This window comes from Salvelinus sp. IW2-2015, linkage group LG17 (genome assembly GCF_002910315.2).
Source record: "Salvelinus sp. IW2-2015 linkage group LG17, ASM291031v2, whole genome shotgun sequence".
In the NCBI taxonomy this organism is placed as follows: domain Eukaryota; kingdom Metazoa; phylum Chordata; class Actinopteri; order Salmoniformes; family Salmonidae; genus Salvelinus; species Salvelinus sp. IW2-2015.
In genome coordinates, this window is record NC_036857.1 from 23,029,603 (window position 1) to 23,053,523 (window position 23,921).

The window sequence follows — 23,921 nt, forward strand, 5'->3', positions numbered from 1 at the left end:
AGTAGCCTATATTCTTCAATAAACAATGGGTAAATATGAAATGAATTCTAAAAATGGATGGCAAGATTCAGAGGCAGATTCATATTGGCCAAATATATATATATATATATATATATATATATACTAAATGAGTTTGGACTCCTTGTTGGACACAATAGCTGGTTAAAGATAACACCATGTCAAGAAATACTCGTATTCATTGTATTTTCTACATTTGATAAAATAGTTTGCTATGGCAATTTTGCCTTTTTGATACGAGGGAACACCGTGAGAGGATGGTGTGAAATATATTCATATATTTCAAACTATGATTTCAAAATCAAGTCATTCGTGTGGTCCGTGATATTGTGTATTGCTTATTACAAAATTGGAATTCTGGAATGCATGATCGCAGAGAATGGACAAAGAGCTCATTATGACTACAATTCCCAGCGTACGTGGCGCATAGTACGTTTGTGATGTCACAATGAGTATACGGTTACACTAGCATTCCTTACTCTATTGTTACTTTGTAACAAACCGGGGCAGAGGCGAGGAAAAGGAGGACGTCAATCTGGCAAAAAATTCCGTAACATTTTGACATTACTGTACCAACAAGGCGAAGAACGTAACGGTACTTGAAGAAAAACTGCATCGATCCGATTGAAACCACCATTGCAAAGAAAGGATAATCGAAACAGATGTCAGCGGATTGCTCTTCCAATGCAAGCATTTAAAGGCTCAAACCAGGAAGATAAGTCATCCAGCAGATATCTCAAATTGTAACGTCTTAAACGAAACGGATAATGTCAGTAGGCTAATAAATTTCAACTAAACTGTTTGACGTCCTTCTTTCCCACCGCCTGCCCCGGCTTTAGGATTGCTACGTCAAAGTTAAATGGAACATGCACTCCTGGAAGCGACCATAAAATATATGTCCTTTATGTAGTCAGTTAGTTCGTTACACTATTTCTGGATTAGTAGTCTGACTATCACATAAATAAGTATTCATACTGAATAAATTAACAATTCATTTTACTGTAAAAAGCTTTAGCCTACAACTAGAGAGAAGCTAAAACTGTCTGGGGAAAAATCTAAATAGGGCGTTACAAGATCCAAGAACAATCCTCGGTGAATAAAAGGAACGTTCAGCGTTTTGATCGGGAGAAGAGGGTCCTTTTCTGCCGAAGGTAAGGGGCACTTGGGGGTTTATTAACGTTTTACATGGCAGTTTGCCATTGCCAAGGGGGGTGACATGGTATGCTGGAGAAACGGGACCGGTCGAGGCTCCTGTGTCTGGCAGTTAGATTTACATTATTTCCTACTGCACCCAGTCATTCGATCGTCCTTTCACGAAATCTAGTTTGTTGTCGTTTGCGGCGGTTTGAGGCACTCGGTCGTTGAAAGGTTTATTATCAGCAAGTAGCCTACACTGTGCGTAGTTTTAGGACTGTCGGAGCTCCTCTGATTGTCATACAGTATTGTCCTCCTTTATTGTAAATGTATACTATTGAGTCTAGCCTATGTAAAGTATTGCAATTCTAATAACATAGTATAGGATACTGGCTACTCTAATTTGTTTCAACTAAATTAGGTCATCGTCATGGAATGTGTTTCATTGAGTTCTCCCGATAGCCATTTGTAATGTCTAATGCTTTGCTGAAGAATATAGAAATGTAACAGATTTTGTATTCTACAAAGCCTACCAGCTCACAGTATGAGAACCAAGGCCTGATACATTGTCCTTTGTATGTAATAGTCTAATCATGAACTGATTTTGGCTGTCTGGGCCTCTTGGTTGTGGACAGTATCACATGATGAACCTGCATGCTTGTAATCATATCAGTCAAATCTTTTAGTGACGTTTAGGAACTTTTCTGCAATAACTCCACTATGTTTTGTGTAGGAGATTGTTGCGGCCTCCTGAAAGGTCATTCTGTAATAAGGATCATACATAACGTGCATTATATTTTTCCTCTGTAAAAAAACAACGGAGACACATTTACTTGCAATGCCATCTCTATAGTAGTAATCAATAGGCTGTATTCTAGTGAAACTTCAACAGACAAGCAATAAGTTGCAGTCCCTCATTTTCCATAGGGCTATACCATCACATTTGAATTCTGAGGGTTGGTTTCACCTCATGGGATGGAAAGGGAGATACCTAGTCAATTGTACAACTGAGTGCTTTCAACTGAAATGTGACTTCTGCATTTAACCCAACCCCCTCTGAATCAAAGAGGTGCGGAGGGCTGGGGATGCTATTTATGTGGATGTGAAGATCATTGAAACCACGAAGGGGCACACATATGGCTTACAGTAGGCCTACACAGGGGTATAGAGAGGGAGTCTATTCAAAAGTCTCAGCATGGCCCTTATTTGACCCTCTGGTGTTGCCGGAGTGACCTGTCTCTGGCATCCAAATCCCGTGCTATTGAAGGGTCCTGCGCTTTGTTTTTAAAGGAAAAGCTAAAGGGACATAAGGCTATCTATCTACAGAACAGTTCGTTTTTTCTAAGCCATTCATATAAACCCCTGGCTGCTTTCCTAGTTGCCATGGTGACGTTTCCCAGACTCAATGATTTTGGAGCAGGATTTTCATGCGAGACAGAAAGAGAGGGAGTGATGGGTTAGGAATACAGATGAAAGGAGAGTGAGGCTATAGCAAAAAGCTGATGTCACCTCGGTGTGGTATCAGGAATTGATCCAGATTTGATTTAATTAATAGATGTTTATAAACAGTTACAGTTAAATAATATACTATTTTGTTATTCAGATGGGCCCATAGGATACATGTATTATTACTACGTCTGCTGTGTCTTATTCTCATGCCTTGGCTTGATGAAAGTTCATTTTGGTGTAAAATGTCTAGATATGCCTCCATGGCCTTCACTATTGTATTCATTCATTCATTCCAATTGTGTACCTACGCATATGTGCCAGGCTGATACTCTATCTCTGTCTGTGACGGCTGCATACCATCTGTCTGTCTCTGAACATAATTTGTCTGTTTCTCCACCTTCAGACATCAAGTTTCCATGGAGGCAGTTTCGTCTCTCAGCCTCAAGCGAAGATTTGAGGAGGTGGACAGTGGCTCTCCCTACTCTACACCAAAGGACTCTGACGATGAAATCTCCAGCAGTGACAGTGCTGACAGCTGTGATAGCCTTAACCCCCCCTCCAGCACTGCACTCACACGTAAGGGCTATGCTACACCGAAAATGGTTCTCAAATGGTTCTTCCTCAGCTCTTCAGGTTCCTTGGAGAACTCTTGCCCGATAAAGAACCTTTTGAGTTATTCAAGAACCTTCAGAATTCTAAAAGGTTCTTGAAATGTTTGGAAGCCTGCAGATGTGTCCCTTTCATAGCACACAGCAAATTGTCCAGTGTTAACTAGTGTTGATATTTAATTGTAACATTTCTAGTGTTGATTCGAGTTAAATTAACACTTGGTGATGTAAAATAACTCCAGTGTTGGTGTTAATAACCAGAGTTGAACCAAAACCACGCCCTTCAGTATCATATTTCTCAGCATGCTCTAATGCAAGTTTTATTTTTTTATTTTTAGAATTGTTTGTGTCAATATTTTTATGTTTAATTGATTAATTAAGCTTATGCTACTCAAATATAAATAACATACATTTTCTAAACTATTCCAATCTGTTACTTGGACTTATTGCTACCGTTACTGAAATGCTTGTTCCAGTTGAGATGTTTAAGGTAGTCTCATATTGTATCTTATGCTGTGTTTACATGGTACGCGGTAGACACTAGACGGCAAACCGGATGTCATTGTTTTCAATGAGAGCACAACGGTAAAATGCTGTTGAGGCTGACGGTGAATGACGTCAGCGGCCAAGGTAGACGGGACTTTCCGCCAGAGTTAAACTATTTCACCTTTGCCGTCTACGGAATGTTGATTTGCACGGTTTGTTTACTGAAATCACCATAGCAACACATACAGTCATGCTGGCTTGCTTTTGACGTAACAGTATTTTTTGTGCTGATATGCTGACTTGTTTGACAGTTTTTGCGTCCCTCGTCTAAATGCAGCATTAGTCTTCCCAACCGTGGCAGTGGTTCTGAATGCAGGTTGCGGATGAATTAAAATTCCAAATGTTGGATATCCCCACTCTGGCTGGATTCCAATAGGAATTACACATCACTTTGCAAGCCAGCATAATGTGACATGCAGTCCTGATGTGGCCTGTAAACTACAAGTTTCAGGACACTATATTAGCTTATAACTAGGCCCTCAAAAGAAGGCCTTATGAAATATTTATTGTATTGGCTCTAAAATTCTCTCGAAAGGAACTCTGGGAAATATGCAAAAAGTTTTAAAACCTCACGGCAGGGCTTTTCAATTCCTGTGCTGGAGGGCCGAAACATTTCTGGTTTGGGATTTTTGTATGGTTCTTCAAAGAACCGTACCATTTTGGTTCTTCAGATCACTCTCAAGAACCTTATTTGGTTCCAACTTGCACCTTTATTTTTAAGTGTGTACGGTACAACCAGCATTACTTGTCGGCTAAGTTTGTTACCAATTAGACTGATGCATGACTACTCTAGGCAGCTCGTTCGTGAAGTAAAAGGATAATTTCAAGTCTGTCTAAAAATAGGCTTGGCATTAAAGTGTATGATGGATTGTTACTCTGTAATAACCCTTATACTATCTGTGGTAATAACCAGTCTATGGAAACTGTTCACCCATTCTTACCCCTTTCTCCTCCCTGCTCTTTTCTCCACCTCCCTCCGCCCTCTCCAGCAACCTCCATCCTAAGACGGCACAAGCCCTCTCCAGGCCGGAAGCGGGTGCGGTTCGATGTGGTGACGGTGTACTACTTCCCCAGACGGCAGGGCTTTACCAGCGTGCCCAGCCAGGGGGGCAGCTCCCTAGGCATGGCACGCCACCACTGCTCCATCCGTCGATACACACTGGGAGAGTTCGTCCGCGAGCAGGAGACCAGTCACCGCCACGCCCTGCGCCAACACCTCCGCCAGGAGAAGCTCAATGCTCGCAAGATCAAGGTGAGGTCAAGCATTGGTCGTTCCGAGAGACCTGAAAGTGTTATGGTTTTAATTTCAGGACCTCCTGAGGATTAAATAGGGGAATCCCTGTTCAGCGCTAGTTACACAAGCATATCTTAAGTTAACAATCAGGTTTTAGTGAGGAACATATATGTATAACATCCACCCCCTCTCTAGCTGACGCGTAACGGTATGGTGGAGTGTGCCCAGGCTGACCTGCTGACCCTGGAGGACGTGTCAGACGACGACTTGGATGTAGAGGGTGTGGAGGTGGATGACTGCTTCTTCCTGCAGCCGCTTCCCACAAAGCGGCGTCGGGCACTGCTTAGGGCCTCTGGTATCGCCCGTATAGATGCCCGGGAGAAGGCTGAGCTACGGACCATCAGGCTTTCCAGGGAGGAATGTGGCTGTGACTGCCGTTTCTACTGTGACCCCCGTCACTGTGGCTGCAGCCAGGCTGGCATCAAGTGCCAGGTGTGTTAAGTCAAATGAAATGCTTGCTTACGAGTCCTTCCCAACGATGCAGTTTAATAAATAAAACAGTAACACATGACGAATAAAATAAAATATGGAACTATATACATATGGAACTATATACAATTGAAGTCGGAAGTTTACATACACCTTAGCCAAATACATTTCAACTCAGTTTTTCACAATTCCTGACATTTAATCCTAGTAAAAATTCCCTGTTTTAGGTCAGTTAGGATCACCACTTTATTTTAAGAATGTGAAATGTCAGAATAATAGTAGAGAGAATTATTTTTTTCAGCTTTTATTTTTTTCATCACATTCCCAGTGGGTCAGAAGTTTACTTACACTCAATTAGTATTTGGTAGCATTGCCTTTAAATTGTTTAACTTGTGTCAAATGTTTCGGGTAGCCTTCCACAAGCTTCCCACAATAAGTTGGGTGATTTTTGGCCCGTTCCTCCTGACAGAGCTGGTGTAACTGAGTCAGGTTTGTAGGCCTCTTTGCTCGGACACGCTTTTTCAATTCTGCCCACAAATTTTGTATGGGATTGATGTCAGGGCTTTGTGATGGCCACTCCCAATACCTTGACTTTGTTGTCCTTAAGCCATTTTGCCACAACTTTGGAAGTATGCTTTGGGTCATTGTCCATTTGGAAGACCCATTTGCGACCAAGCTTTAACTTTCTGACTGATGTCTTGAGATGTTGCTTCAATATATCCACATAATTTTCCCTCCTCGTGATGCCATCTATTTTGTGAAGTGCACCAGTCCCTCCTGCAGCAAAGCACCCCCACAACATGATACTGCCACCCCCGTGTTTCACGGTTGGGATGGTGTTCATCGGGTTGCAAGCCTCCCCATTTTTCCTCCTAACATAACGATGGTCATTATGGCCAAACAGTTCTATTTTTGTTTCATCAGACCAGAGGATATTTCTCCAAAAAGTACAATCTTTGTCCCCAGGTGCAGTTGCAAACCGTAGTCTGGCTTTTTTATGGCWGTTTTGGAGCAGTGGCTTCTTCCTTGCTGAGCGGCCTTTCAGGTTATGTCGATATCAGGTTATGACTCGTTTTACTGTGGATATAGATACTTTTGTACCTGTTTCCTCCAGCATCTTCACAGGGTCCTTTGCTGTTCTGGGATTGATTTGCACTTTTCACACCAAAGTACGTTCATCTCTAGGAGACAGAACGTGTCCCCTTCCTGAGCGGGATGATGGCTGTGTGATCCTGTGGTGTTTATACTTGCATACTATTGTTTGTACAGATGAACATGGTACCTTCAGGCATTTGGAAATTGCTCCCAAGGATGAACCAGACTTGTGGAGGTCTACAATTTTATTCATGAGGTCTTGGCTGATTTCTTTTGATTTTTTTATGATGTCAAGCAAAGAGGCACTGAGTTTGAAGGTAGGCCTTGAAATACATTCACAGGTACACCTCCAATTGACTCAAATTATGTCAATTAGCCTATCAGAAGCTTCTAAAGCCATGACAAATCATTTTCTGGAATTTTCCAAGCTGTTTAAAGGCACAGTCAACTTAGCGCATGTTAACTTCTGACCCACTGGAATTGTGATACAGTGAATTATAAGTGAAATAATCTGTCTGTAAACAATTGTTGGAAAAATGCCTTGTGTCATGCACAAACTAGATGTCCTAACTGACTTGCCAAAATTCTAGTTTGTTAACAGGAAATTTGTGGAGTGGTTGAAAAACGAGTTTTAATGACTCCTACCTAAGTGTATGTAAACTTCCGACTTCAACTTTACATGAAGTGACTAGGCATCAGGATAGATAATAGTAAGGTTTTTGAGGTAGATATGTACATGAAGGCAGGGTACAGTGACTAGGCATCAGGATAGATAATAATAAGGTATTTGAGGTAGATATGTACATGAAGGCAGGGTTAAGTGACTTGGTATCCGGATAGATAATAATAAGGTATTTGAGGTAGATATGTACATGAAGGCAGGGTAATGTGACTAGGTATCCGGATAGATAATAATAAGGTATTTGAGGTAGATATGCACATTAAGGCAGGGTAAAGTGACTAGGCATCAGGATAGATAATAATAAGGTATTTGAGGTAGATATGTACATGAAGGCTGGGTAAAGTAACTAGGCTTCAGGATAGATAATAATAAGGTATTTGAGGTAGATATGTACATGAAGGCAGGGTAATGTGAGTAGGTATCCGGATAGATAATAATAAGGTATTTGAGGTATATATGTACATTAAGGCAGGGTAAAGTGACTAGGCATCAGGATACATAATAATAAGGTATTTGAGGTAGATATGTACATGAAGGCAGGGTAATGTGCCTAGGTATCTGGATAGATAATAATGTATTTGAGGTAGATATGTACATGAAGGCAGGGTAAAGTGACTAGGCACCAGGATAGATAATAATAAGGTATTTGAGGTAGATATGTACATGAAGGCAGGGTAATGTGCCTAGGTATCCGGATAGATAATAATAATGTATTTGAGGTAGATATGTACATGAAGGCAGGGTAAAGTGACTAGGTATCTGGATAGATAATAATGTATTTGAGGTAGATATGTACATGAAGGCAGGGTAAAGTGACTAGACATCAGGATAGATAATAATAAGGTATTTGAGGTAGATATGTACATGAAGGCAGGGTAAAGTGACTAGGCATCAGGATAGGTAATAATAAGGTATTTGAGGTAGATATGTACATGAAGGCAGGGTAAAGTGACTAGGCATCAGGATAGATAATAATAATCTATTTGAGGTAGATATGTACATGAAGGCAGGGTAAAGTAACTAGGCATCAGGATACATAATAATAAGAGTAAAATAAAGAACAGAGTAGTAGCAGCATTTGATGAGTGTAAAAGTGTATGTGTGTGTGTAATATGTATGTGTGTGTGTTTGTGTTGTGTCAGTATGCGTGTGTGTGGGTTTTGTGTGGGAGTCTGCCCCAGCAGGGGTCATTGTCCATTTGTGTGTGTTTGTGTATCTGTTCAGCACTCAGTACATATTAGGGCTGTGATGATACCAGTATCACAATATTTTTACCAATGCAAAAATGAAAACACGAAGAAGACAAATCTTTTGTCAACCTGCTCAACCTGCTGTATGTAAAATATTGTGTGCTATAGCTTGGAAAACACTCTGGATGTTTCCAACATTAGGGCTGTTTTCCTAAAGAGATTACATCCGCTTCATGTTTTGTTTCCTTTCCACGATACTAATGAGTATTGCGATACTGGTATCGTCCCGGCCCTAGTACATTTGGCAGAATTAGTATAAAGATGAACAGCAAATCAATGTCTTACAGACAAACTGTCTTTGCTGATTATTTTATGACTGTATATATTCTCTCAAATGTTGTTCTCTTTCCAGGTGGACAGGATGTCTTTTCCCTGTGGCTGCTCTCGTGATGGCTGTGGGAACTCGGCAGGCCGCATCGAGTTCAACCCTCTCCGCGTGCGAACACACTACATGCACACCATCATGAAGCTGGACCTGGAGAAGAGGAGGCTGCTGGGGCAGAAGGCAGGGGTCGGGGGGGAACAGTATGCAGAGTCTGACCTGCTCACCTCCCCTTCCTCCACCAGGCCTCCCTCCCCAGACCTTGACCTGTCCACAGGGGCCCATGGCCTGGACTCTGAGTTAGAGACAGAGGAGAGAGAGGTCCAGATGGTCCTAGAGGCTCAGGACCTCCTGACTGACCAGGCCTGCCTCGAGCGGGAGAACGAGACCGCTGTGCTCCACCTGCAAAGTGCAGAGGAGCAGGAGAGGATGAGGGAGGAAGAGGAGGAGGAGGAGGCGCAGCGGGGCAGGGGGGGAGCAGGGGGCCTGGGGGAGCAGGCTTTGTGCCTTCTGCCTGGGGCCCTGCAGGGGGAGATGCCTGGGGACACAGGGGTTGGGGTGGAGGGGGTCCCTATCTCCCTCCTCCAGGGCCCATTCCTCACTGGGGCTACCCTGCTCTGCATCACAGAGAACCAGGAGGGAGATGGGGAGGGGGACAACCCCTGTGGTGGCCTCAAAGACCCGGCCTCCTCCCTGCTCTACTACCAGATAGGTCCCATGGAGAACGAGACGTTTCACAAGTCTCTGCCTGGGCAGGAGGAGGCGTGTGTAGAGCGAGAACCAGGGGGAGGAGAGCAGCGAGGGAGGGATGAGCATGGAGGCAATACCTGCGGGCAGGATGAGGGTGAGTTTTCGCCCCCGGTGGCTCTGTGCTCAGAGAATGGCGTGGGTGCTAAGGAGTTACCATTCAGCCCCCAGCAAAGCTCCTTAGAAGGGCAGTGTCAGGAGGAGGCCTGCCTGGCCACAGAAGGAGAGTTGTACCCACCACTGCCCCCTGAGGTTTAGTACTAGCACCTCTGTCAATGTTTTGCACAATAGCTTAATTTTGAGCTGAATAAAGCCTACACTACATGGATAGACAATGACTATGATGTTACAGTTTAGAATTCATATTAGTAACCGTCATTACTAGAAAAATCTATTTGGAAGAAATGAGCTTGTCCATTAAAATAAAGTGAAGGAGGGAAAATCATCCTGAAAGCACACCCAGATCTTTCCCCTGCAGTAGTACTGTCAGTTCAGTTGTAAGTCAGTGAAAGGCTCTCATTCTAACGGGGCTGGAGATCATGGGGCCTGTCCCAATGGCACGCTAATCCCTATATAGTGCACTACTTTTGTCCAGGGCCCATAGGACTCTGGTCAAAAGTAGTGCACTATGTAGGGAATAGGGTGCCATTTGGGACGTTGCCTGGTTGGCATTAACAAAAGAAATGACTGTAACTCAGTAACTGAGAACTAAGTAGTGTTGTTTTTAGTTCCCGGCACCACTAAGAGACGGTGTGGTGGTGTGAGTGTTAACATTTGCTCTTGGAGACGTTGGTCAAGGGAGCATTTCAGAATCATTCATAGGATACAAGTGGCTTGATTAAAACAAGAAGGTGGGGTCAAGAAGAACATGTGCTCTGTTGTATACCTGTCTCTTATACACATCTAGATGTGTATAAGAGACAGTCCCGACTGCGAATAGACCTAACAAACAATCCTGGAAATACTTGTTTTGGTGTACTGTATAAGTGTTTGAAATGGGAAAGGCAGAGCTGAAAGAGCTGCTTGTTTGATCTTCATGTTGTGGTCTGTCTAGGAACTGGGTGATATGTGCCACTCGCTGCATTGGGGCAAAATGGTCAAACATTTGTAAAGATCAGAAGGTTTGCACCGGTTCCTCTTTCTAAATAGCGTCTCTCCGGGTCTACCTACCTTAGACCTCTCATGCAAACACATTTTATTTATTAAAATACAAGTTTACCCTATAATAGTGACCATTACAATGTTATGATGTTATTACACTTCTTTTAACTACGTGTCTTTGGAAAATTGGGATGCTGTTGATATTGAGCAACAACAGAAGTCTATGTGATCTCTGTTTAATCAATGAATGAAAGAAACCTGTCTTTGTTTTTTAGTTAGCATGTCAGATGATCGTACAGGTGGTCAGAGTCCATGTGAAGTGGACCATGTAATGCTGAAGGGACAAAATAGACCTGCTTTGTCCGTCACGTCTTCACGTCATATAATGAGTCTATAGGGGGATTCTCTATGAAACACAGCTATTTTAAGTCATACGACATCATTTAAAAAATATAATTTAAAGACTTAAAACAAACTGAGAGCCTAAAGCTGTTTGAAGTAGTAATACAGAAATACAGAATAATGATGTGATGTTGCTAAATTATGTAAAGAGGATATGACAAAACCTTAATTGCATTAGTTTTTGTTGAGTGTGTATGGATGTGTGTGCACGTTGTTTGATTGTCTTTGTGTGTGTTTGAGTTTGTTGGGGGGTGGGGCGTGCATACAATTAGTCATATTTCCTAAAAGGTGCTGTGATAGGTTAAAACATGTGTAACTTTTTCTGAAGTTACGAGAAATATATAATTTCAAGGACTACATGTATCTTGATGGACATTGAATCACGAACATTTCTGATCGAAAGTTTGATCAGAAATCCACAGAAATGGCATTGTAACCAACTATTTCTGTGGCGAGGGAAGCGTTACATTAAGCCCTCTGACACAGGGATGCAATGGCTGTGGCACACTGTCTGCAAATTACGATACTTGCTTTGAATGACATACTGTATAGGTTGTCAGTATATGTAAATGCAATCCTATAACATATTTTGGTCTTTTAAATGTATTTTTGTGCTGTGTCTGTTTGTACTGGCCTATGTATGTGAGTGTGCCGACTCATCATGCACAGTCTTCATCCTCGCTTGACTGATCTATTTTAAAGCTTGCTGCCATCTTGCCCAGTGTATCATGTACTGTATTATGGGCCTAACTAACACAGGATGAGATGCTGTGCATGAGGTTTCTGATATGTCTTTTTGCCTTCATTTGTTGTATTAGCAATATGATAATGCTTAAGAGTTGCACCAAAGCAGTGGTTTCAAACCTGATTCATTGCTGTCATCATGCACCAGTTTCTAGAAGATTCAATAGGAGTCTCCAGCTCTGATTCATGTTGAAGACTTGTGGTGATCTTCTCAATCAAATAGATGTATTTTCCACCATTGCTTACCTTGACACAGTTCCAGCTTCTAAGTAATTGGTGAGTGAAACTGAAAAGCTGCCTATTGTTGAGTCCTCGTCTTTGGCTTCCTATGAATAGATTTAGGTTTGGGACCACTGCACTAAATGAGCTCCAACCCACTATGTGATTATATGATTATTATGTTTGTATGTGTCTGTGTGTAAGAGCAGAGGTGTGTGTGTGACTGAAAAGATGGACTGAGGTTTGGTTGGACTTCATCTCAAAGCTGTGATAATTACTCTTATGCTAACTGTTGCCTAAAGTGGACAAAAATGTTTTATACAAAAAAAATGTAAATGAAAAGATACATAAAAAAAATAAAACACAAACTCTGTTTTTGATTCTGTGATGTCCTACTTTTTTAAAATGGACTATTTGTTGTGTGTTATATTACCGACTCCTTGTCTCTCCCAGGTGGCATACATGAGCTGTAAAAAGGACAGAATGTCGTCAACAACTTCAGAAGCCATTCGTACTGAACATTCACTAGAGACTTCAATCTGTTACCTGGATAAGATCCAGGGTGAAGACTTTCTGCAGGGGCTGGCCAGCACCAGATTGGCGAGTTAAGATTCACTGCCGCATATAAACTGAAATGTAGATGATACTTTTGGAAAAAGTGAGTTTAATCTCTTGATGATCTCTCCAGTGCCAAAGGGAAACAGCTGAATTTGGATAAAGTTAACCACAACCAATTCTTTCAAAAAAGGAGTAGGTTCACTCTATGCCATTTCAGCACTAAACTGACCCCTATGTGAGAAGAGAGTTCTACCACTTGTAAAACTATAATCATGGGTTACCGTGTTAAATTATATGACCACTAGAGTGCAGCATTGATTAATTTTTAAAGTGTTGCCCATGTCAAAAGGCTGTCTATATTTTGGGTTAAACACAACCTTTTGTTTTGAACTGACAATGTATACATTTCATGTTTTTGTTTCTACAAGTCTCTCCTCTCACCCTTATCTTCCTTTGGACCCAGAGATAAATCTGCACTGGCAGCAGATTTTCGAAAGCCCTACATTTCTCTGTTTATCAGAAGAATGTGCTGTGAAGCCATGTCTCTTCCAAAGGTCTCCATCGCAATTTGATGGAGTACCAAAAAGACAAGGCATATTGACAGTCTACTGCAGCCGGGCCTCAGAGTGATCCCTATAGTTTACTTACACATCAGACACACACTGGGAGAAGAACACTCAGCTACCACCAGACCAAAGCCCTGGCTGATAACACACCCACTCTGTGTCATGTTCTCCTGCTGCTAGCCATTCATTAATGTACTCAAAAGGCAATTAACTATGTCAACTTCAACTCTTCTTATTTCTATCCCGGGACAAGAAATACTCTTACTTTTTCACATTTCTAAGAACAATGCAACAGAAGTTCTACCCGTCAGTGATGCTAAATGCTCAGGCTAAATGCTTTTGCTTGGGAAACTCATATTTTCCCCTTTCGCTTCAATGGCAGGAAGCTACTTGCTGGGAAAAGTCACACAATGTCTCTCTTCTATTTCCCATGAGTGCCGCTGGGTAGAAGTGACTTCCTGTCAGTTGACGCTTGCTGCCAATGCAGGCAAATAACAGACATTGGCGTTCTCAGCTTGCTATGAGGTCCAGGATTAGGATGCACACAGAAGCCTTGTTTACACTATCTGCTAACATGTGAGTTTTGTGATCCAATCACTATCTGATCAAGGTTTGTTGCGTCTACACATTGTATTAAAATGTGTCTTATCCATCCACTCTGTACGCACTGTGACCAGATTAGCTGGCGCCTCTCTGTATGCAAATTAAAATAATATTTATTTATTTTAAAGACAATTACTGATGCCATAAATCAATGGTGCAACTTGTCAAGGATTTTAGAGGCTGGTATATTGATTTAAATGGTTTGACCATCCAGATCTGTTTACAATTGATTGATATCCAGACACAATGGGTGCCTGACTACCTTTGAAGGTGGTCAGGAAGGTTTGATCACAATCAGTAATGTACTGTTAAACGAAAGTTTTTCTGGAATTTACAGTAACCTACTTTTTTTTACAGTAACTTACTGGCAGCCTTTTTTTTTTTTTTTTTTACAGTGTACTGTAAGTACAGTGCCTTCAGAAAGTATTCATACCCCTTGACTTATTCCACATTTAGTTACAGCCTGAATTCAAAATCTCACCCATCTACACACAATACCCCATAATAACAAAGTGAAAACATTCTTGAAAATTAAATACAGAAATATCAAATTTACATAAGTACCATATTCACATCCCTGATTCAATACTTGTTAGAATCACCTTCGGCAGCGATTACAACAGAGAGTCTTTCTAGGTACGTTTCTAAGAACTTCGCACACCTGGATTGTACAATATTTCCACATGACTATTTAGAAAATTCTTCAAGCTCTGTCAAGTTGGTTGTTGATCATTGCTAAACAGCCATGTTTGAAAGCAGACTGAACCAGGTTGTCCTCTAGGATTTTGCCTGTGCTTAGCTCTATTCTGTTTATTTTTATCCCCCAAAAATTCCTAGTCCTTGCCAATGACAATCATAGCCGTAACATGACGCAGCCACTACCATATGAAGAGTGGTACTCAGTGTTGTGTTGTGTTGGATTTGACCCCAAACATAACGCTTTGTATTCAGGACATAAAGTTTATTTTTTTGCCACATTTTTTGCAATTGTACTTTAGTGCTTTATTGCAAACAGGAAGCATGTTTTGTAATATTTTTATTATTATTAAAATAAGTTATGTATAACTTATTTTGTACATAACGTTTCTGCCACAATCTCTGACCGAAAAGAGATTCTGGATATCAGGACAGCGATTACTCACCTCATACTGGACAAAGATTTTTCTTTAACGAGTCAGACGATAAGGATTTACTTCAGGTACCCGACAAGGCCAACATCACCATCATTCGCAGGAGAAGGAGACGGAGATATCGGAGACGTAGGTCGGGGTGCATTGTAAGGATCCGACGGTGAGTGGGTAATCTGACTCTACCATCAGTCCTATTAGCCAACGTACAATCATTGGATAACAAAGTAGACGAGCTACGATCACGAATATCCTACCGACAGGACATTAAAAACTGGAATATCTTATGTTTCACCGAGTCGTGGCTGAAGGACGACATGGATAAAATACAGCTGACGGGTTTTATGCTGCATCGGGAAGATAGAACAGCTGCCTCCGGTAAGACAAGGGGTAGCAGTCTGTGTATATTTGTTAACAACAGCTGGCACACAAAATGTTATATTAAGGAAGTCTCAAGGTTTTGCTAGCCTGAGGTAGAGTATCTCATGATAAGCTGTAGACCACACTATTTACCAAGAGAGCTTTCATATATATTTTTCATAGCTGTCTATTTACCACCAAAAACCGATGCTGGCACTAAGTCCGCACTCAATGAGCTGTATAAGAACATAAGCAAACAGGAAAACGCTCATCCAGAGGCGGTGCTCCTAGTGGCCGGGGACTTTAATGCAGGGAAACTTAAATCCTTTTTTCCTAATTTCTACCAGCATGTTAAATGTGCAACCAGAGGGAAAAAAACTCTAGACCATCTTTACTCCACACACGGAGACGCGTACAAAGCTCTCCCTTGCCCTCCATTTGGCAAATCTGACCATAGTTATATCCTCCTGATCCCTGCTTACAAGAAAAACAAAAGCAGGAAGTACCAGTGACTTGGTCAATAAAGAAGTGGTCAGATGACACAGATGCTAAGCTACAGGACTGTTTTGCTAGCAAGACTGCAATATGTTCTGGGATTCTTCCAACGGCATTGAGGATTACACCACATCAGTCACTGGCTTCATCAATAAGTGCATCAATGACGTCGTCCCCACCGTGACCGTACGTACATACCCCAACCAGAAGCCATAGATTACAGGCAACATTCACACTGAGCTAAAGGGTAGAGCTGTCACTTTCAAGGAGTGGGACTCGTACTACACCGGCTCCAATGCTTGTTGGATGTGGCACGGCGTGCAAGCTATTACAGACTACAAAGGGAAGCACAGCTGTGAGCTGCCCAGTCACATGAGCCTACCAGACGAGCTAAATTACTTCTATGCTCGCTTCGAGGTAAGCAACACTGAAGCATGCATGAGAGCTGTTCCGGACGACTGTGTGATCACTCTCTCTGTAGCCGATATGAGTAAGACCTTTAAACAAGTCAACATTCACCAGGCCGCGGGGCCAGATGGATTACCAGGACATGTCAGCATGCGCTGACCAACTGGCAAGTGTCTTCACTGACATTTTCAACCTCTCCCTGTCCGGGTCTGTAATACCAACATGTCTCAAGCAGACCACCATAGTCCCTGTGCCCAAGAATACAAAGGTAACCTGCCTAAATTACTACCGACACGTAGCACTCACGTTTATAGCCATGAAGTGCTTTGAAAGGCTGGTCATGGCTCACATCAACACCATTGTCCCAGAAACCCTAGACCCACTCCAATTTGCATACCGCCCCAACAGATCCACAGATGATGCAATCTCTATTGCACTTCACACTTTCCCACCTGGACAAAAGGAACACCTACGTGAGAATGCTATTCATTGACTACAGCTCAGCGTTCAACACCATAGTGCCCTCAAAGCTCATCACTAAGCTAAGGACCCAAGGACAAACACCTCCCTCTGCAACTGAATCCTGAACTTCCTGATGGCCGCCCCCAGGTGGTAAGGGTAGGTAACAACACATCTGCCACGCTGATCCTCAACACTGGGGCCCCTCAGGGGTGCGTGCTCAATCCCCTCCTGTACTCCCTGTTCACCCATGAAAGCATGGCCAGGCACGACTCCAACACCTTCATTAAGTTTGCAGACGACACAACAGTTGTAGGCCTGATCACTGACAACGATGAGACAGCCTATAGGGAGGAGGTCAGAGACTTGGTCCTGTGGTGCCAGGACAACAACCTCTCCCTCAATGTGATCAAGACAAAATAGCTTATTGTGGACTACAGGAGAAGGAGGACCGAGCACGCCCCCATTCTCATCAACAGGGTTTTAATGGAGCAGGTTCAGAGCTCAAGTTCCTTGGCGTCCACATCACCAACAAACTATCATGGTCCAAGCACACCAAGACAGTCGTGAAGAGGGCACGACAAAGCCTATTCCCCCTCAGGAGACTGAAAAGATTTGGCATGGGTCCTGTTGGGTGGTCCTTTGCATGGGGTGATGTAAGTTTCCTTCAACAATTAGTCTTCCAGATAGATGACACAGACACAGGAATCTTGGTATAAAACTCTTTAGTAATAAAATGAAATTGCAAACAGAGATTCACATACAGAGTACCTCAGTGGTCTATAGTAAAGATCTATGTGGTGAAACAGGAGACAACGCTCTTTATACTTAGTTGGTGTGGACAACCTACTGTCAATCATTCCTTAACATTGTTGCGTTGGATTAGATACAAAGTATCTAAGATGAGAAAAACATGTCTAGACTGTGGTTTCTCACTCTACTATCTCGGCCTTGAGGCTGCGTGACTATAAGCAGGTGCTTTAGTTCTCAGCCTGAGAACTAAAGCATTACATCCCCATTACCCAGTATTTTTCCATCATTGCGCATTGCAAGCATACAAAGGTTATCACATATATACAGTAATCATGGCATTGGTGTAGCCCCACACCCGACCCCCAGGGTAACCCCCAACAGTCCTCAGATCCTCAAAAAGTTCTACAGCTGCACCATCGAGAGCATCCTGACTGGTTGCATCTCTGCCTGATATGGCAACTGCTCGGCCGTCCGACCACAAGGCACTACAGAGTGTAGTGAGTAAGGCCCAGTACATCACTGGGGACAAGCTTCCTGCCATCCAGGACCTCTATAACAGGCAGGGTCAGAGGAAGGCCCTAAAGACTCCAGCCACCCCTAGTCATAGACTGTTCTCTCTGCTACCGCACGGCAAGCGGTGCCGGAGTAACAAGTCTAGGTTCAAAAGGATTCTTAACATCTTCTAACCCCAAGCCATAAGACTCCCGAACAGCTAATCAAATGGCAACTCAGACCCACTATTTTATGCTGCTGCTACTCTCTGGTTATTATCTATGCATAGTCACTTTAACTCTACCTACATGTACATATTACTTCAATTACCCTTGACTAACCTGTGCCCCTGCACATTGACTCTGTACCGGTACCCCCTGTATATAGCCTCGCTACTGTTATTTTACTGCTGCTCTTTAACTATGAGTTATTTTTATTGAAATGTTTTACTTATCTATTTCATTTAAAAAAAATACTTAACACTTATTTTTCTTAAAACTTTATTGTTGGTTAAGGGCTTGTAAGTAAGCATGTTATAAATATAATTTGATTTGATTTAATATATGCAGGTGTGTGCGTTTCCAAATCATGTCCAATCAATTGAATTTACCACAGGTTGACTCCAATCAAGTTGTAGAAACATCTCAAGGATGATCAATGAAAGCAGGATGCACCTGAGCTCAATTTTGAATCTCATAGCTAAGGATCTGAATACTGTAAATATGTAAATAAGGTATTTCTGTTTTTGAATTTTATAAATTTGCAAAAATTGCAAAAAAACTGTTTTCACTTCATCGTTATGGGGTATTGTGTGTAGATTTCGGAGAAAAAAATTATATGTAATCCATTTTAGTATAAGGATGTAACGTAACAAAATGTGGAAAAAGTCAAGGGATCTGAATGCTTTCCAAATGCACTGTGTAATTGTAGGTGTGAGGTACAGATATGAGGTAATCATTCCAAAATGTTTTTAAACCCCGAATTAGTCCATGCAACTTATTATGTGACTTGTTAAACACATTTTTATTCCTGAAATTATTTAGGCTTCCCATAACAAAGTGGTTGAATACTTATTGACTCAGGATATTTTAGCTTACATTTTTTAATGAATTTGTAACATTTTCTTAAAACATAATTCCACTTTGACATTATGGGTTATTGTGAGTAGGCCAGTTACACAACATCTCAATTTAATCCATTCTAAATTCAGACTGTAACACAACAAAATGTGGAAAAAGTCAAGGGGTGTGAATACTTTTTGAAGGCACTGTAATGGTCAGAGAGCTGGAGAGAACTGAGTGGAGGGGTGCCACACCACACAGCTCCAGTCCACCAATCTGCAAACTGTGCTTCAGGGCCTGGAAAGAATGTGCTCCCTCTGTGAGTGACGCCAGTGCTATGCCATCATTAGGGTTTCATTGAGCTCAATCTCTCTTAAATGGTACTATTTATAAATTGTTGCCCATGGCTATTTCCCTCCTCTCTCACATGCTAGTGGAACTGAGAGTTATAGAAGAATATCAAGACCCTCCACCATTGAGTTAAGACTCTGGTAGTTCAGTTGACAGCAGCAGACTCAGATGCCTCCCAAAAGGCCTCGAAGAAAGAAAGACAATGAGGCAATGTGGTGCTGAAAATGTGGTGACGATATCTGACGTGGAGAATCTGATTAGTGTGGAAACCACAACCTAGGGAATAAAGAGTCTTTAGTCACTTTAAAAGGTTAAAAGTAATTGGTTTTCATATCACTCATCTGCCAGTCATACCCAGAACAATTGGCGAAGGCGGGGGCTCATGAGTTTGGGGTCCCCCAGGAGGTCGGTCCCCCCAGATAGCGTATGAAGACGTCATAAACCATGAAAGAAATGTTTAGAATGACAGGAAATTTGCTTTAAAACGACACAGTTTTCTCTCAGCCTCATGGCAAAATGTGTAGAATAGCAGGAAATTAGTTCAGAGATTCTTGAAAGTCAGGACAATCCTTGTCCAGCAGGAAAACATTATTTTTATAGTAAAAAAATAATACGATTTTGTTGCATTATTTGAGCTTAAAATGTACATTTAGGGGAATTTCATAAGTGAAAATATTTGTTTTTGGAATTTTCAAAATGCTTTGCTTGGACCGTGAAACTGCAGTACACCACTGCCTTCTACAGCAACTGAAAAAACAAATCACTTCAGAGAAAACATGCTGTATGTTTCTCCGTGTGTGTGTTAATATTGGACATCATTCTATTTGTATGACAGCTGCTAATTCCCCTATGCCAAAAGTGAGTGAGCCAAAAGCCATAGACATACCATTCAAGTACCTCAACCATACTCAAAAAGTCCAATAGCTTTTTTTCTGACTGGGCCCTACATTTCACAATACAGTCCCCTTTCAGTGATACACAGAGTCAGACTGCCATAAGCACAGTATCTTGGGGACCAGTTTAATAGCACACACTTAACTTCAACCGAGGATAACTCATTTTCCATTGCTCACAAGGTCTGTTGAGCAATAGCATTAAACTATATTGCCCTACAAAGGCAAAACGCTGTAACTACGCCAACAGTGAAACTGAGATTTTTTTTTTTGCTATCCAGCCAAATAAGTGATAACCCACTGATGTATCATCTAATTATGAAGTAATTTTTATGCATATCAACCATGACCACTGATTTGACCTATGACCCCTAAAATGCAGATACTGCAGTCTGCCTTTGTATGACCTTAAACAACTATATGGGTAATGCAAATGCAAAGTGCAGTATCTCCAATCTCAATGTGTTGATCCAAATTTCTTGTTGTTTTTCTGTTTTGATGGAAATATTTAAGAGTTCTAACTACATTCCAACTATATTTAATGGTTTTACATAGTCACGTTTCCATGTTTTGAATGTTGTGTTGTAGCATTTATTTCGCCATAAGGTAAGGACTATTTCATCACGCAGAATGTTTATACTTTAAAAAAACATTTAACTTTGTGCAGTATCTACAATCTAAATGTGCTTATCCAACTTTCTTGTTGTTTTCCTGTTTGACTTTGTATGGTCATTTATTTGACTTTTAGGGATCATAGGTCAAATCAGTGGTCATGGTTGATATGCATAAAACATTACTTCATAATAAGATGATAAATCAGTACATTATAATTTATCTACCTACAACATATTTGGCTGGAGAGCAAATAAACTTCAAAGCCATTTTTCTCAGTTTCACTGCTGGCATAGTCACTTCTCTTTGCCTATGTATGGCGGAGCGGGTACCTGCAGTCATAACATGGTGGAACAAAGCCAAAGTGCAGTGACTTCAGTTACTGCTGTTTGCCTTGATTTTTAATTGTATTTTGTAGTTACTGCAAATTTCACAATCCATTTTCTCTGAAACAGAACATAACTGAACCAGGACACTTTGTCACAATATAAAACAGATATTAGAAAGCCTGATTTCAATCTTAACAACATTTTGACCAAAAGTGTAGTTAGTGTGTTTTGCCTTTTTAGGCCAGTATAATGACCTTGGGATCCCGCCGTCCCGTCTCAACCCACCCACACCCACAATCACCCGCCCACCCTTCCACCCTCCCACTGTTCCATGATTTGATCTATAACTTTTCTGAGAGTTATGGACTGTTATTTGGGCACGACTGGGCCGAAACCAGATGATTTTGACAATGTCATTGACTCAAGGGGTAAGGGACGAAGATGCCAAAACTAGTGAAAAGAAGGGAAATAAACAAAGGCAAAAACATGATGGCATTGTCGTGCTGTGGCCTGGGGAGCAGGAAAAACAGTGGTGTGTTGGCTGAAAAACGGTTGGCCATGCTTTCCCTGTTCTGTCTCTGTCCCTATGGAGAACTTCGTCAACTCTAACATCCAACTTCCCTAACGGGCTGCAGTCGGCATGCAGTCTGTTTCTGGAACATACACAACATAGAAAAACAGTTTGGACAGAAATTTCTCTGTAGTTTTTCCTGTGTTTTTTTATCAAACAAATTGTTATTACTCAGTTATTGATTTTTAATCATACAAATTCTCACTACTCAGTTCGTGTTTCTATCAATAGTGTCTGCTTCTGTAATATAACCATCCAGACCATTAGCTAAGCAGTTGGCTCTATGCCAAGTTTCCCCTAAGATGTTTGAATGTCTATAGGTTTGCATAGTTTCTTTACGACAATCAGGGATCACCTCATTTGAGTACTTTCTGTCGTACACAAACATTAATACCACAGATGTCTGGGGAAAGTCGATGTTGGGGCATGTGGCAATGTAGGACTGTTTGATCTAAAGCCATTTTATGATGATGCATTTGCTGAGTGTGAACAAGTAGGATTTCACTTCAGACTTTACTTTAACTAAATTGATATTTGGTGTAAAATAGCCTTTTATTGGTTTTGGGATATTCCCATGTTCCCTTTTACTTTGCTGTGATTGGACACTGCGGATCCAGACACAGGGCTCTTCAGTATCAAATGTCATGTCTGGGATTACTTATACCAGATAATGGTAATGCAATGGGGGCTGGTGATGCTGGTAAAATCATCACCCTCATATTGTAGCATTATGCCGTTGCATTATAAAGACAGAGTTACTGAAGTCATAATAATGACCTCAAACTTAAAACTCGCATCCAGCATTCGAGCGGGAAATAAAGAACCCACCGTACATGTAAAGCACAGTATTATTACTGTAATATTATTATCTACCAATTCCACAGAGGATTCCGACACAGTATGCAAGTGTTCTCAAAGTATTCAAGGTATGACTGAGACTGATCTCTCACTCATTCAGGTCAACACTCTGATTCTGTATCTGGACCTTTTTGAAGGGTGTGAATCCGTGACGAGAAACAGACTAAAAACCAAAGAAGAAATTATTCACATTTTCGCAACCTGGTCTCTCATGTCAGTCACACTCATCGGACGAGCGAAGCCTTGAACTAGTGAACTGGTGAGACAAATGACTGATTCTGTGAGAGGTTCTTTATCTCTATAATGTACCACCGCCTTCAGAATGGGCTGCTGTGATGTGCCAAGGAGTTACCCAATTTTGTTTTCTCCTTGTTCTCTTTTTCCAGTCTCCACTGTGCAGAGCTCATCTTGAGTAACGCATCATTATAGGACGCCAGATAATAGGGAATGTTTCTCTCTCTCTCTGTGTGTGTGTGTGTGTGTGTGCGTGCGTGCGTGCGTGCGTGCGTGCGTGCGTGCGTGCGTGCGCGCGCGCGCGCGTGTGTGTGTGTGTGTGTGTTTCTTGGGAAAACTGACTCAGCTAGAGCCCCTGAATGTTGTATGTTTGTTTGTCTGACTGTCTGTCTGTTGGCTTTGTTCAGGATGTAGTGAGGCGATCTGCCAGGGCAAAACCATGCTCTTTCTGCATCTCCTGTTGTGTCCATTGCTGCTGGACTGTGCTGTGCTCCACACGTTCAGAATGTTCAGAGAGTGGAACGTCAACTATAATGAAAGTTAAGACCAGACAGAGGCAGCATACAGGAGCTCTACAAGACGTGATGTTATTCTTGACAGGCAACCAGCATCTCAATTATCTCACGTGACACACACCAATTTATAGGGACTCGTCAGGCATTACTAATCAATCACTAACATCCAATTCCCATCTTTACACTACTCTTGCCTCATCTGTCCATTTTCCTCTTCTCTCCATGTGCCTCTTGTGGCCATTGCCACTGGATGCTGCCTTCTCTTGCCAACACTGCCATTTTCTGGCCTCTCTAGACTCTTGCCAGCTGCTTTATCCCACTTTCTATACCCTCTACAATGCTGCTTCTCTCCCACTGCATCTTTTGCCACTTCATATTGTTCCTGACCTTGACCTGGACCCTGCCCTGGACCCCGGAAAGTCAAGAGGGACTCTTTAGAGCGTGGAGGAGGAAGATGTTTACATTTGATTACATAGTGGTGGAAATCTGAGGGGGCATATTTGATTGTAAAGCTGGGAAAGGAAGGACGTACACTTCCTTTCTGAGTATCCTATTCCCTACTGAATAAGTTAATCATCATCAGATGCAACAGTTCTTGTTTATGGCAAATCTCAAACTTTGAGCCGGCTGGCCAGT

At 41.8% G+C, this 23,921-nt stretch overlaps 1 protein-coding gene across 1 annotated transcript; it reads left to right on the forward strand.

The window, feature by feature from the left end:
• Positions 1–479: 479 nt before the first annotated feature.
• csrnp2 (cysteine-serine-rich nuclear protein 2) lies at positions 480–10,454 on the forward strand. The gene is made up of 5 exons (XM_024006333.2): positions 480–1,169; positions 3,005–3,177; positions 4,745–5,007; positions 5,185–5,481; positions 8,858–10,454. Exons 2-5 carry the CDS (start codon positions 3,018–3,020, stop codon positions 9,830–9,832), a joined length of 1,695 nt encoding a protein of 564 aa, XP_023862101.1. The 5' UTR covers positions 480–1,169; positions 3,005–3,017; the 3' UTR covers positions 9,833–10,454.
• Positions 10,455–23,921: the final 13,467 nt, after the last annotated feature.

Excerpts from the sequence above, each read along its gene's own strand:
- csrnp2 (XM_024006333.2), top strand. The coding sequence starts at position 3,018 with ATGGAGGCAGTTTCGTCTCTCAGCCTCAAGCGAAGATTTGAGGAGGTG. Across the intron at positions 3,178-4,744 it reads CTCCAGCACTGCACTCACAC|CAACCTCCATCCTAAGACGG; the intron begins GTAAGGGCTATG and ends CGCCCTCTCCAG. Across the intron at positions 5,008-5,184 it reads TCAATGCTCGCAAGATCAAG|CTGACGCGTAACGGTATGGT; the intron begins GTGAGGTCAAGC and ends CCCCCTCTCTAG.